At 43.5% G+C, this 15,594-nt stretch overlaps 1 protein-coding gene across 2 annotated transcripts in view; it reads left to right on the top strand.

Moving 5' to 3' along the window:
- The window catches only part of UNC5D (unc-5 netrin receptor D), a 479,860-nt gene that overhangs the window by 391,440 nt on the left and 72,826 nt on the right, over positions 1-15,594 (top strand). The window contains exon 8 of one of the 2 annotated variants that reach the window (XM_053916817.2): positions 3,712-3,744. The exons of the other annotated variant lie outside the window; for it this stretch is intronic. Coding sequence (XP_053772792.1) covers positions 3,712-3,744 — 33 coding nt within the window. The remainder of the gene's footprint in view (positions 1-3,711; positions 3,745-15,594) is intronic. 2 annotated transcript variants of the gene reach the window in all.

Below are 15,594 nucleotides of genomic sequence, written 5' to 3' on the forward strand. Positions count from 1 at the left end.
ATTCCATGTTTTTATGGATAAAAAATGATCAAACTGTCAATTTTGTGCAGTTTCCGGCTGATATGTATAAGTGTATATGTGTGCACATAATTTTATACATATATAAAATAAGGAAAAAAGCCTAGACTTATATATATAAACTAGAGAACACAGAATTTAAGACACTATTAAAATTAAAAACACTCCTGCATCTTTAGCTTATAAGCACACCAAACAATTACAAGACTGAAGTAGAATCACTTGTCAACCTCCATTTACCCAGAAGGTCCCTCTCAGTGTACGATAGATTCTTGGAAAACTGTTCTGATTCCCAAACTTCAGCTCACTTGCCACTGGCTCAAACTTCTGTTCCTTGGCCTACAAAATTAAAAAGAGCTCTTTCTGGAACCATGTGGATACTACCGCTACCCCAAAGCCTCCTAGGGAGGCAGAGACTAACTGAGGTTCAGGACACAGAGCCCCAGATTTGTTGCCAAGAAGCGGTGGTGCCCTCGGTAATTACAAAAACACAAACCCCAATTAATCAGGAGCTCTTGGAGTAAGGCCCAGGCATGGGTATTTTTTTAAAAGGCTCCCCAGGTGATTCTGATGTGCAGCCAACATGAAGAGCTATGGCCCTAATGGGTTCTTTTAATAAGGGGTCATCTGAACATGGCCTTGGAGAGAGGTAAAATTAAAGCAGAGAGGATTTGTTTGACCAAGGCCAAGTGGATGCACGGCCCTCAGCCTTGTGAGGAAATGATGATGCGAACAGAATAAAAGAACATGGGGAGTGGGGTGGGCAGTTCTTGCAAAAGACTGTGAGGTCAATGGCCAGCCCTCTGGCAAGCTCCTGGATCAGAGACTATTTAGACATGTCAAGCTGGGAAAATGTCCTGTGCTAGCAGTTGGCTGACATGATGCTGGTGGTGTTTCACAGAATGCAGCAGGACCCAGTTTTGATGCTGATGCGAGGGGCCTACAGCTCTCCTGGGCGCCAGGGGCTGCCAGCCGTTTCCACGAGAGGAGGCACACTGATACACAGGGCGCACTGGACCTGAGCTTGACAAATCCCTCGGCAGAGCAGGAGCCCTTTGAATAATTTTCACTCTGCTCTAGGAAATCACTTCAAGTACATTTCAAATGGAATGTGCTTCGTTCCTACTCTGCTGATTTATAGTGGGCAAAAGCCCACTAGTGAGCCCATGGGGTCTTCTGGTCCCTGCCCCGTTTTATCCATGTCAGGAAACTGGAGTTCTGATCCCCTCAGTCTCATAAAGCAAGGCCAGAACTAGATACAAGTGTCTTAACTTCCTGTCGGGCCCCCGTGAAATTCACGGGAACTTGGAGTTGTGATTCATCTCCAAGAGTCTTTTTTTGTGTAACTCTGAACAAATGATGATGATGATCCTGTCTATAACATGTTGAAATTATAACTTATTATCTACCATTTATTGATGCTTAATATGCACCGGCCCTGTGGGGCACACTTCACATTCATCACCCACAATCCCCAGTACCAACCTTCAAGGAAATTATCATTCCCACTTTACTTTGGGGAAAGACACTGAGATCACATAGATGAGTACAAACAATTCAAGATTTAAATCTGTTCTTACTCTGAGAGTTTGCACTAATCCCCTATCACCATACTGCCAATGGAGAGGGGGGTGCCCCACTCCTCTGTCCTGTGTGCCCGGGGGGCCTGAGCTCTGTCTTGGGACCTTAGCCCTAGGCTTGTCGGTCTCGTTCACTCTCTCCTTCAGTGCGACACCCCAATTTCTTGCAGCCTGGCTGTATCTGATTTATTTTTCTGGGGAGTAGTTTTATATATCACTCATTTTTAATGGAGTTGCATTTTGCTACCTGGCATAATCTCCCTTCCCGGGGGTTAGAAGGAAGAGACTACAGTTCAGCTCAGCCAAGGTTCTAAACAGATGTTCTGCAGCCTCCCTGTCTCGTGCTAGCAATGCATCACTTTCAGGGGCTGTAGACTTGGCCCTCCTGCATCGCTGTGCCTGTGCCAAATGCTGTGAGACGGCATGCGATAAGCAGAACCTGAAGTCAGGTTCAAACCACCACAGTGTCTTCATTCTAATTCTTGAGCACATTCGCACTGGACTCTGGGAGGCCGCACCTGCTCTCAGGAAGGCGAGTGGCATTAAATTTACGTGGTAGGCAGAATGTGTTGTCTTTCGTAAGAAACCTGGCTGTATAAAAATCTGAATGTGATCATATCAACTGGAACAAATTATTATCTTTTATGAGGATTTTTCCTTTAAAGAAAGATTTGCCAGAAATTACTATTTGCCAGTTAACTCTCCCAGTATATTTAAAAAAATGGTGGCCCATTTGCAAGAGTGTGATTTACATGCATCTTTTAACAGCTACTCCCTCAACAAATCAGCAAAACACACGAGAGTTGGACTTCAATCACAGTGCAGGGGTGTCCGTCAAAATCGGCATTAAGTGGAGGAGTAGGCCAGGGTAAGACAAAGTGTGTGAAGAATTCAGAACAGAGCTGCGTCTATCTGCCTGGGAGGGGGTACGGCGTAGCCAGTCAGATAACATGTACGAAGTTCTCAAATGTGGACTGTACTAGATTTGACTCAGTTACAAATACAATCCAAAATGACAGTGTCTCACCCCGCTGGGCTCTCCTTAGGGCAAAAGGAGAAAGGTAACTGCACAAGGTGACCTTTCAAGGTCACCCCACCACATTGTGATTCTGTGACAGCCCAGCAGTAGCCTCAATGCTTGTATTTCGACAGTGCTCCCTCTGAGCCCTAGCAGGGACCAATAGGAAGGACCACTCACTGTGCAAGTCTTCTGGAATCTTGGCATTGGTGTCTCAAGTGTAGGCTTCCCAGGTCTCTGCATTCCCAAGCAGTCCTTGGCCTGGGAGGGGCGCAGGAAGGGGAATGGGGATGGGAGGGGCTGGGGTGTAAAACGAAGTCAGCGCCAGCTGTAAGTCTCAAAGTGACACACACAGGGCAGGAGAGGGCGGATGGAGAGCCATGGGGAGAACTAATAAAACTTCTCATCTGGGCTCTTGCTGGGGCGGCCAGCTTCAGTGAGAGGCTGGGTGTCTTTCCTCCATACCCACCTCCCCTGACTGCTGCACTGCTCAGTACCGTGCTTACAAAGTGACGCCTTTCCATTCAGAGGAACTGTACACATTTTAGCAAATAACAGAGATGTGAAACAAAGTGCAATTTCTTAAAAACAACCTCCAACGTGCTCGCAATGCCGCACGCAAACACGACGAGAATACATAAATGACATGGTTTGAAACTTTTTATCCAGGCTGTGATAACTGCAGACCAGTTCAGGATCCCTTGAAGTATTTATTCACTGGTTCATTTTTCTATCAGCATATATAGTGAAATAGCATCCCTTACCTGAGCCGTCTTCTGGCTGTCTATATAAATGGGCAGGCTGCAAGCTCACTGCTCTCATGCTGATAAGAATCTAGCAAATGCAACAGAGAGAGAAACTCTAGGCAGCCTGAGGGAAAATTAAAAAACGAATGAGGCAATCATCCTAAACATACAGCAAAAAGGAAAAAATAAAAAATTAGAATGAAAAGGAAAATTGTGGACAACATAGTCCATGTTGTCTGCAAAACTGAAGAAAATGTTTCATTTACAGAGGTAGACAGAGTGATATAGGAAATATATCTGCTCTGTGGAAATTTATTAAATGCAACTTTTTTCTCTTTCTTTCTTTTAGATAAAAAACCTCTTCATGAAATAAAACCCCAAAGTAAGTTATTTTTCCTCTTGTGAATATAATTCATTCTCATATTTGCTGCTTTACTGTTATATTTGCTTAGGAGCCAAACAGAACTGAAGTTCATGCGACAGAGCCAGGGCTTTCGGGGCTTCTGCTCATTGGGTTTGGAGTCACATAGCAGAGGTTTAAATCAGAAAGAAATATGCACGCCTCTCCCTCCCTCAGAATAATAGTAAATCTCTCCTCTTGATTCCTCCTGCCTATAAGTCCATTTCTCTGCAAATATCATCTAGAGTTCTTATTTCTGAGGAGATTTACAGCATTAAAATTAATAAATATTTGTCAGCACACACATTCATGAAAGCAGCCTTGGACAAAAGCCTGACTACGCCTCTCTCCACCCAGGAGGAGGAGCCTGGGATGCAAACTGCGAAATCCATGGCAACTAGGTAACCCAGGAGCCAGTATTCCCCAGTCAGACTAGCAGGAGCTGAAAAGTAGAGGGTTGGTGCTGGCTCGAGCTCTCTAAATACAGGCTCACAAACTGGACAGGCCTTTGCGTTAACTCCATCTTATGCAGCCAGTACATTTGGGGAAAGAAGCAGAGATCGAATGGTTGGCAGCTCGGCTTTGACCTTGTGGTTCTTGGCCTTGATTGAACTTGAAGACCACGTGGACAGCTTTTAAAAATCCCAGTTCCCAAACTGTCAAACCAGTGGAATCAGAAATCAGAATGGCTAGAACCCGATAATCTCTAGTTTTAAAGCCTCCCCAGGTGACTCCAGTGTGCAACCAGGCTTGAGAAGCACCGTCTTACAAAAGCGTTTCTCAGAAGGTGGATCAGCAACCACATGCATGAGAATGTTGGGGTGTGGTGGGAGCCTGTTACATATGCCCCAGCTCAGAATAGAACAAATGAATTGGAATCCCTAGGATGAAGTGAGGGACGCCAAGAGTCTACATTGTAATATGTTCCCCAAAGGATTCTCAGGTGCCAAGGACTATGTACAACATACTAGAGATCGAAGGATGCCAGCAACACTGTTCTTAGCAGCAGGGCAGTGAGGCCTGGCCTGGAGGGTTCCGTTTGTAAATCTTGCCAAAAATGTCCCTGGCCAGTATTGCCCATTTGAGTATAAAATAAGTGGCTTTTGATCATTTAATCCTAGGGTATTAAAATTCAAATAGCTTTGAAGAGTTAATAGTTCTTGTTAGCCACCTTTTTGAAAGAATTAAGACCCTTTGAAGACAGAAATAGGTACCTTGGGACAGGGGGTCAGGAGACAGGAGAGAAAGATCCAGTAAAGCTATTTATTATGTTCATAGTTTGTGATGTCACTTCATTCGGGCTTGAGATATAAAGATGCCATTGCTTGCAGAGTCTGAGATCTTTGCAGAACAACAAAAGCAAACTGTCTTAACCTCTTTTCTGCACTGTCTGCTGCCCACAAAGTAATCTTTGGTATGTGGGCGGCAACCGTCTGACATCACGTATTGCTTGATTTTGAACTCACAGGAAGATCGAACGTGGAGCAACCTGGTTGTGTACGTGTGGTTGTGTGTCTGTGTACGTGCATGTTGAGGGAGGGAGAATTCAAAGTGGGTCACTGCGTATGTGGCTTGTGCCTGAGCCCTGACCTCAGGGTGACAGCTTGGGAAAGTGGACCCTCAATGGGCTGCCTCCTGCTCACAGAGCCCGTCCCATCCGCAGTTCTGGGGATTAGCACAAGCAAGATCACGGGTATCCATGTGGCGGCCAGTGTGAGAGTTATTTAGAAAAGCATGTGTGTTTTTTAAAAATTAATTTCATGCTTAGTTTATGAGTCCTGTGCCATTCTAATTTGGTTACATCTGTACTTCCAGCCATAAACCCCACAATAGCTATTCCTAGTCCTCGGGGACTCCTGAATTAGTTTTTGCTCGGGGTTCTCTCTCCTGAACACCAAGCTTAATTGCTGGATACTGCCACCGAATTGCTTAAACTGTTTTAATTTGTCATTTCCTAAAAATAAAACCTTAACAGAATCAATGTGATTGCAAAAGGCTCCCAGAGGAATCCAATCGGGGTTCTGTAAGCTGCTTGGTGAGGAGTGCCGTATACAAATTGAGGCCGCAGTTGCTCGGTGAAAGAGGGGCTTAGTTTAAGGCTACATGAATCATCGCTGATGCAAAATCAAAGTCCATTATGAAGATAATTGAGAAACAACCTGTTCCTATATATAGCTGTGCACATGATCTTCTGTGAGGCCTGATGGATGGAAAACGTCACTCAGAGCCTCGCAGGACACAGTCCTCTGTGAGCTGGCGGACAGAGGAACCAGCTTTGAGTTGCGGGGAGGTGTAAAAAGAAAGTAAAGTGTTTTGCAAAAGAAAGAAAGAAACCAGACTCAGACAAGCGACAACAGTATTAGGTGACTGCCAGAGGGAAAGGAGGGTGTGAAGAGGTGGAAGAGGGCCGAGGGGGGTAAATGGTGGTGGAAAGAGACTTGACTTTGGGAAGAAGCCCACCATCAGGGTGCAGATGACGTGTTACAGAGTTGTCCACTTGAGACCTGTGTGGTTTTCATTAACCAATGTCACCCCAATACATTCAGTTTAGAAAAGGAGAAAAAATTAAAGAGAAAGAGAAATCTGTAGGTGCGTGTTGGCAAATCATAATGACAAACTGGGGAGAATATGCGCAGTGCATAGCTCACGAAAGCACTTATTGTAAATGAGATAATTTAATCAATTATGTTTCCTAATGTACTAAACTGAATGTTTCATTTTCTGCTTCTGCACATCTTAAATTATCTTCAGGTGCTTTATGAGATTTAATCATAGTTAATAGAAACTTCATTACCATCAAATGTGCTTTCAATAAATGTTGTGTAACAATGTCAGGAGGTGCGGTAAAATATAGTAGGCTCTGAGTGGCAAACACGCACCCCCAGAGTCAGACTGAAAAATGGCTGTGTTCAGACAATAAGTTTCCTTGGAAGTTTGGGGATGTGGCTTTCTGAGAGGCCGTGAGCTCCCAGGGAGTGACTAGTTGTGCAAGTTCACCTTGCGAGTCAAAAAAATTTAGCTTTCCCTTAAAAAGTAACTCAGAACCACGGATTCTCTCTTCATCTGCTTTGCACAGAGTTGGTTGTACCTAACAGAGTAAGTAGGAATCCAATCAATAATTCTACAGTAAGCTACCTCCAGGTCATCTCTAGCTTCCTCTCTCTCTCGATAACCTTAATCTCAACCTTATGAAAACTGAATTTATCCTTGTTTGTCCATGTTCTTAATTCAGCCCTGCTCCTGTCTTCTCCGGTTTAATGAATACCATCCCAGCGACTCAGTTGTCTAGATCAGAAACTCGGACGGCCTTCTCGACCCCTCAATCTCTCTTTTTCCTCCCCCTTCTCCTGCTCAGTACCCAGTAAATCATTACAGTCGGAATGTTCTATCACTTAAAGAGATCTCAAGTTCATCACCCGTATTCCATTTTCATTCTACTCATACACATGCTCCACTCATTCAACAGCTATTTGCTGACTGCTTACGATGTGCTAGGAAATGTGCTGTGTGGTGAAGAGGCAGCACTGAGCAGAGCAGGTACAGTTTCTGCTTCCATGAAGCTCACGGTTTTTGCGAGGGGAGATGGAAACAGAGAATTCAGAAAAGGTATAGTGCTGAGTGCCATGGAGATGGTGATTTGTGCTGTAAAGAGACATAAAGCAGGCAAGGGGTTCAGGGGAGGTTGGAGGGAGTGTTGCTTTTTTGTGTATCAGGTGTTCAGAGAAGTTCTCTGTAATAAAATTGCATTCAAGAAGGGACCTGAAAAAAAGCAAAGCAGCAAACATTCTGGATATCTTGGGGGAAGCACTTCGGGCTAAGAGAACAGCAGGATGCGAAGGCTTGCAGGTGGAAGCTTGCTCGGACTCTCTGAGGAGCAGCAAGGTGGCCAGGAGGTCTGCAGCAGAGCGGCAAAGGGAGGAGTCACCATAACTAAGATCAGGGATATGGGGCGAGGGGGCAACTGACCAAGCATAGTAGAGGCCATTGTAATGACTTTGAGGGATTTTATTCATGGTGGTGTGACCTAATATTTTCAAGGATAAACTGTTCCTGCTGTGTTGAGTGTAAACATACAGGGAAGGAGAGCAGAAGGAAGGAGACCTCTTAGAATGATCTGTTGTAACAATAATCTATTACAATTACCTAGGCTACTGCAGTATCTCTGTTCAAGGTGATTGTGGCTTGAGCCAGATAGATAACATTAGAAATAATAAAAACAGTTCCTATCCTACATCTCTTTTGAAGGCAGACTCAAAAGGGTTTGCTGATGGATTGGTTGGAGTTGGAGAGAAAGAGAAGTGTTATGGATGATTACAAAATTGTAGCCATGCAACTACAAGGTTGGAGTTGTCATTACTGACACGGGAAAAACGGGATATAGCAATCCGGGAGAATCAAGAGTTCAGTGTTACAGTGCTAAGTTGGAGACACCTATTAAACATCTAAATGGAGAGGTAGAGTGGGCAAGTTGAATATATGAGCCTGGAGGTCAGAGGAGAGTCCTGGCTGGTGGCATAAATCTGGAGCGTGTCAGTGTCCAGATGGCATTTAAAGCCATTAGTATGAATGAGATCACTGGGTAATGAGCGTGAAGAGGGAAGGGGAGAGATCTGAGGACTGAGCCCTGAAGGGTATCAACACTTAGATGTAGAAGAGGCCAGAAGTCACTGCAGAGGAGACAGAAATGTAGCAGCCAGCATGATAAGAGAAAAACCACGTGATAAGAAAACGGTGTCCCAGAAAAGTTTGAAAGTTCAGGCCATCGCATTCCTAACCAGGATTTCTACACTTCCCTCCCTGTATTTAGTCATGCCCTCATCACATCAATTTATCTGATCTTTTTAAGATACAAATTCTGGTGGCATCTCCGCCATGCTGAGTCACCTTCAACAGCTCACTGTTACTTGTAAGATGAAGTCGAAAGTACTTAATATGTGTATGATCTGATCTCAGCCTTCTTTTTTTATTCATATTGGTTTCTCTCAGTCATCCTAATTATTAGTATTGTTCCACCTGCCCTCTCACTACTTCCTGTATTCTCTGGCCAAACAAAGCTGCTTAGTTTTCAGAATACCCTTTGCCCATGTTGTTCCTTCTGCCTGAAAACTCTTTTCCTCTACCTAATCCTAAACCTAACTTATTCTTCTTCCAGGTTTTGGCTTAGGTGCCCAGTCTCTGCAGGGCCTTTACCAACACCCTACCACGTCTGAATTAGTTACTACTCTCGTAATCTGCCAAGTAGCAGACTACTTCCTTCCTTCCTTCTACACAGTATTTTCAGTGTCTTTATACTGGCCTAGATCCCCTCTCTGAGAGACATGAATCTCTGCCTTCTGGTAGACAAGGCAGATTCATTCACCCGTGTACCTGTGGCATTTGCCACTGTGCATGTGTAATAGATGTTCGATAACTATTTGTTGAGTTGCGGTCTGACATCTTCCTGCTAACTCCTCGCTGGGCCTTTTATTGTTAAGGTGAAAATAAAGACTTCGCTTCGACACATTCATTGCTACTCAGTCATGTAGTAGGTATTTATTATACAATTATTCTATATAATAATCTCGGCCCAGTGAAGCATGAACGGAAAAAAATAAGCAAAGTTTCTTCCCCACAATTCATTTTATTTTATTTTTTACTTTTTTTCCTTGCCCACAATTTCAATACAAGGTAGTAGATAACTAATGTAAGAAAAGGGGAAGTAAGGAGACAACTTTTAATAATCATCTCTTCTGTGCTAGGTATTAGGTTAAAGCCCAAATGTATGCTTCCCAGACCATTTCCAACAGAACAGTGCGCTTGTTTCCTTAAAGTCTGAAAACTGGGCACACTCTTCTCCCCACTCCCAGACATTCCACTCTGCCTCTTTCTCCAGGATATCCCAGATTCCTCTGTAGTGGAATAATGCTAGTACCACTTAGGGCGGTACTTTAAATTCCCAACAGACTTCTAGACTCTTCTAAGCTGGTATTAGATTATGTGCGTCAACGCCGATCTTCTACCCATGCCTTAAAACACTTTTTTTTTCTATTTTGCCCATCATTTTCCTTCATCCCCTACTGATAATTTTCAATTACATAACTACAGCACTTTCCACAAATTGCATGACTTGCTTTGTCCTTCAAAACTGTCCCTACTGTGAATCGATTCCATTCATATATATGTGCAAAATCCGTGGTTGTCTTACCACTTTCCATTTTTTATTACCTACTTTCTATCCCTTCCTAAGCATAGGCCTTTTCTTACTGCTATTTTTGATGATATCGTGACTGTGCTCTTAACGGACATACCGGATCATGTTCATGAAATGCCCTAGAACTAAGCAGAGACATGGTGAGTACATAGTAGGACGATATGCCCTTCACCAGCGTAATCACCCAGGGTACTTACTAAAAATGTGAGTTCACAGGTCCCATCTCTCCTGTTAGCATATTCAAAGTTTATAGAGTAATATCTTCAATAAAGTCAAGTCATGTTTTATGGGCTGGAGTTCAAATCCTGCCCTTTTTGATTCCAGCCCATTTTAACTTGGTCTTTGGCTCTGATGAGAAAAAGCACAGTTCTTTTGCAGTCCAAATGCAGTTACCAGATGAAAATTGGGGATTCCTACTTAAATTGGAATGTCAGATAAACAACGAGTGCATTTTCAGCATACGCATGTCCCAACTACTACATGGGGAATACTTATATTAAATTTATTCTTTGTTGATATGACAGTCAAAGTTAACTGTCATACTTTTATTTGCTAAATCTGGCAATGTCATTTAAAAAAGAGGAATAAAACATGTTTGAATGTGCTCTATCAAGAAATATTTTATAAATTAGATTCCCTGTATTGCTAATCTTGGAAGAATGGTTAGAATTGAAACAGATTTTGGTGGGGGAGAACCTTTGATTAGAGGGGGGAAAAGTCCATGGAAATACAAAGGCTACTTGAAAAGAGTGAGTAATCACATTTGGCCAAAGTAGGGTTCATATGGATGAGAAGTAGGCAAAGCAGTTGAAAAACAGGGTGGGGCAGAGTATAAAGTGTCTCGAGCTGTAAGATACGTTCCTATTGGAATGGACTCACAGCAGAGTCACTGAAAGGTACTGAGTATCAGAACCACGTTCGGGAAGGGTGACCCATGTGTAAAATGGTTCTGAGTGATCGAAGACTGGGGGCATGGGTACTCATAAGACGGGACCACGATGTGGGTGTCAGCAGGGGTCTCTCCTGTTGAAATCGAAATGGTACAGTCACTGGGGATACAATCATTAAGGTGTGTGATTGGTTAGGGGTAGGAATCAAGGGAAACAGAATGAAAGACAATTCTTTAATCTCAAGCCTGATCACTGGTGGTGTCATCACCAGGAAAAGGGGACTCAGAGAGGAAAATATTTGAACAGGTAAGGATGATAAATTTGTACACCAGATGAGAAATTTGAGATGTTAGCACAGCACACAGGTGGTTTTGTTCATCAAGCAGGACAGAAATATCAGATGATGTCTACCCGACAGGAAACGAAGCTGTAGGTCTCGATGAGAAACTATTTGGCATCAAGGGAATAGTTAGCGCTGCTGCTGTGTGAGAAATTATCCCGTTAGAGGAGCACAGAGAAAGGAAAAAGGGCCAAGACCTGGACTTTAATGCCCGTTTATACAACTGTAGTTACTGAATGATAAGAAAGGAAAAGATAGAATCAAATTTAAGGGGCTTTTTGTTGTTTCTGGAAGGAAGTCTGGCTGTTCTTGTCGACTGCTGCAGAGCAGTGGTGAAGAGTAAGACCTTGAACATGGCTGTTGATGCAGCGGTTGAAAATAACCAGCAGACAGTGGTTTGGGAAAAGGCAGATTTTATGGGAATAATAAAATAATCTGGAAACAATGAACACGTGAAATTATCCTGCATCCCGTCAATAGGCTAGACAAATATAAGAAATGAAGTATATCGTTCCGTAGGTTCTGATAAGGTAAGATCTATGAGATGTTATACATGACAAAATAAGCAAAGTACAGAAAAGGAAGTATAATCTGAAGCCTTTAGGGTAAAGAAAAGTAAGCGAAGGCTATTTACTTCTTTTTTTTCCTGAAAGGTCTCAAAGGCACTATCCCAAGTGGTTACTTCAGAGAAAGGGTAATTGGAGGATAAGTTTTCTCTTTGCAGAGTGTAACTTTTATATTTCCTAAAACATTTTCTTATTTCATACATGCATTCTATTTATTCCTTTACTTTTAACAGGGGCAGAGGTTCAAAGCTTAGGAAAACTATGGAACATGTATTAAGAAACGCTTAATGTCAAAAATTCTTAACATTCTTTTAAACAAAGAGCGAAGAATTATGTGTACATAAAGATTGTTGCATCTTGGAGAAGTTTATTAGAAAATAAGTTGGGGGAAGGATTTGGGGAAGGGATTGGGGAGACTAGGCTATGTTTGCAGGCAAAGGGCAAGGCTCAGGGTGGGAGGAAAATTTTGAAGATGCAAAGCAAAACAGGAATGAGGCCAGGCCCCCGAGGAGGCAGGAGAGGGTGCCATCCAAGCTGGCCTGACACAGAAGAGGAGGAGCTCCTCAGGGAGCAGAGAAAAGGGAAGAAAAACTGATTGAAGGAGCAGTGAAATTCTGGGCTGTAGGGGAATGAGCTCACATAGGATAACCTACCTCCATTTTTTCACCTAACCGAGGGGCAGGTGAGAAGTAGAAGTCTTGAAGAGAGGAAACGAAGTCCAGAGTAACTGTTTTGATGACAAATGCTTTTGGTTATAGGACATGAATAAATGACTCAGCTGCAGGAAGGCCCAGGTAAGGTTGCAGAGCATCGGTTTTTCGGATGATAGAGCCAGAAGAGTTTATGGCTTTCTCCAAGTAAAGCAAGTTAACCTTGTGCGGGCACTTAGCAGGGAGAAGGTGCTGGGAAGCCACACAGAGTAATGGTTAAGCAGCTTGGGGGTGAAGACAGATGTGTATTCAAACCCTGACTATTCCATTGTCTAGTTACAAAACCTAGAGTAGTTTCTACCTTATCTGAACCTACGTCATATCTGTAAGAGAAAATATAATACGGCAAATAGGTTTGGTGGTGAGGATGAGAATGTGGTCACATCTGTAGTTCTCAAAAATTCCAGCACAAACTGAGTGCTCAGTTACTGTGTCACTGTTGTTGTGGAGAGGTAGTCAGTAGTGTGACCAGAAGGACAGGGGTTAACGGCTGGAGAGGGGCGGAGCCTATCCTCATCCATCAGTTCTGGAGCCACAGTGTCTGGGATTGAATCCCAGCTCTGCTCCTTACCACCCAGCAGGCTTTGGGCAAGGCAAGTGCTTTTCTTGCTTTGGTTTATACACTTGAATGGGGCATTTTTACAAGGTTGTTGAAAGATCGCATGAGTTCCTAAGTTTAAAGTACTGGACTAGTGCCTGACGTATAGTAAGTACTACTTAAGAATGTGCTATTGTTGTCACTAATGACAACAATAAAACAATCACCACAATAACAATAATGAGGTTTTCGAGGGTGGGAGACCGGAAAGAAGCTGAGATGTTGATTGGTTTAGGGGTTATGAAATTCCAAGCAATGGAAATGTAAGTGGAATTTCTCATACTCGACCATTTAAAGGCTATTTTCTCATGTGTTAAATTTAAAAAGTTGCTTTTCGATGATAGCAAGTATAAGCAACTCTAATCATAACTTCCATATATCGTGTTTCAGCATGCCGTTACTGCTTTGGCACATCACTCAGTCCTCAGCACTGCCTGCACTTGGGTAGCCACTGGGGGGTGGGGTGTCCTGGGATGGCTATTCCCTGGCCTTCTGTGGGAGGCCAGCACAGCAGACAGTTGTTCCATCTTCCCTTGGTTTGCCTCTCTCATCCCTCTTTGTGAAGCCTCACTGTGTGGATGCCTTAGGAATTGCCTGTCTCGTCTGTACACCAACTCAAGTTGTTGCTTTTTTCTGCAATGGGATCGACGGGCGTTCTATAATATCAAATAGGGGAGCAAAAAAGGGTAGTGTGTTTTCCCAGGCATTTGCTATGTTCCTTCATCAATATTGTGCAGCTCTCTAATCCTGTAAAGTAGATTCTAACCTGATACGTCGTTAAGCTTATACCATGGGAAACAACTTAAATGTCCATTCATAGGTGGCGTTAATAAGTCTTTCAGAGAGGAGTCATGTGAGAGAGAGAGGCAAACTAAGTAGACAGCCCTTCTGTTGAATCCCGTGGGGACATTGGTTACTAAAAATGACTAGGTATGACTGTAATTCATAAAGCCATCAAACTTGTTAATACCTCTTCCTTGAGCTGAGAAGTTCAAAGAGGCTCTGAAAGGTCATTTGGCTCTTCTCACCAGCCTCGACCCAATAAATAAATAAATAAATAAATAAATAAATAAATAAATAAATAAATAATTGCAGGCTATTGTAAAGGCATGCTGTCTTTCTGAAAGGAGATTTCATAATCTTCCTCAGAAATGCAGTGCGGTTTTTTAACAACCCTCACTGTAGAAAAGGTCATTTTAATATCTAACCAGAGCCCCAGTTGCTATAATAAAAGGCCACGTCCCCCTCTTCAGTCCTTGTTAGAGATGGCGGAAGAGTCGGTCACTAGCTTCATCATAAATGAAGGGTCACTGAGCACTAGGGTGGGCCTGTTCTCTTCTTGTAACAACCTTTCTGCATTAAAGGTCGCCACAGGTGGCTTTACAGCTCTTTTCTCCAGGCCCAATGAACCCATAACCATTTCCTTGCCAGGGTCCTAGTTTCCAACTCTCTATGGACCTGGTCCTTCTGAGTAATTTGGGATATGAGAAATTTCTCGGGTTGTTTGTTTCTCTAACAGCCCTGTACATTGTACGCAACAATGTATTCTGCCACGTGTTGGATCCTTCCTTGTTTTGTCGAAAGCTTGTGTGGTTCTTGGATAGAGGAAAATAGAGATGAAAACACAGGGAAAACATCACAAAGACATTAGTATGCAAAGCTTGTCTATAAAACAGAAAGTCAGAAAAGTATCCTGTGCCCACAAAAAGCAGACCGGCCTGATCAGTCATGGGGTATCAAAGCGTTTGTTCAGAATCACTTTGAGCAAAGAAAGCAGCACCACACGTGTGTGTGAGTGAGCAGACAGGTGCCAACGTATGTGTGTGCAAATGTAAAAGGAAACAGGGTTGCTGTGGCCGGGTTCTGCAAACCAGCCGCAGACTGCGGTTCCTTTAATATTTCTCTTCCCAGAGTTTGAGGCGAGGCAAGTAATCGATAAATAGGTTCACACACGATTTGCAAAACTTCTGGGAAAATGATAGAGATATTACTGATATTGAAGAGTTTGAAGCAGTAAGGAGGAATGTACTGGCATTCAGATACTTACCAATAAAAAGTATGATCCAAAATGAGTTCTAGGAAGCATACGTGATATAAGAGATTAGATGACCACAGGCTGGCAGGGCTGGTGACATTGTCCAGGACAGAGTTACTTTCTTGGGGAAAGGGGGCCTTCAGCTGTCACCTGACAGATGGGGAGATGGAGATGAGTAGTGCCTAGATGCCTAATAGGGGATGGGGTGTATGACAATGACCCGTCACCGCAATGGGAAAGGTAAACAGGGCCTTTCACTAGCAGGCGTCCAGCTAGCAGGAAATTAATTACAATCGCATTTGGGGCATGCGGCAGTGCAGCCAAGGAGAGCAAGAGCACAGGAATGGGCGTGGAGCAGCTGTCAGGCCCTGCGAAGTGCCTGCGCCACATGGTCATGTTGGCAGAGCAGGTCCCCTGGGCAGGAGTGGCAGTGCCTTCTGGTGTTCTCCTGGCAAGAGCTGAATGTGTGCTGTGTGCGCGCATTCGCACACGCACACGGATGT

The sequence above is a fragment of the Desmodus rotundus genome, chromosome 13, assembly GCF_022682495.2.
Source record: "Desmodus rotundus isolate HL8 chromosome 13, HLdesRot8A.1, whole genome shotgun sequence".
Classification (NCBI taxonomy): Eukaryota; Metazoa; Chordata; class Mammalia; order Chiroptera; family Phyllostomidae; genus Desmodus; species Desmodus rotundus.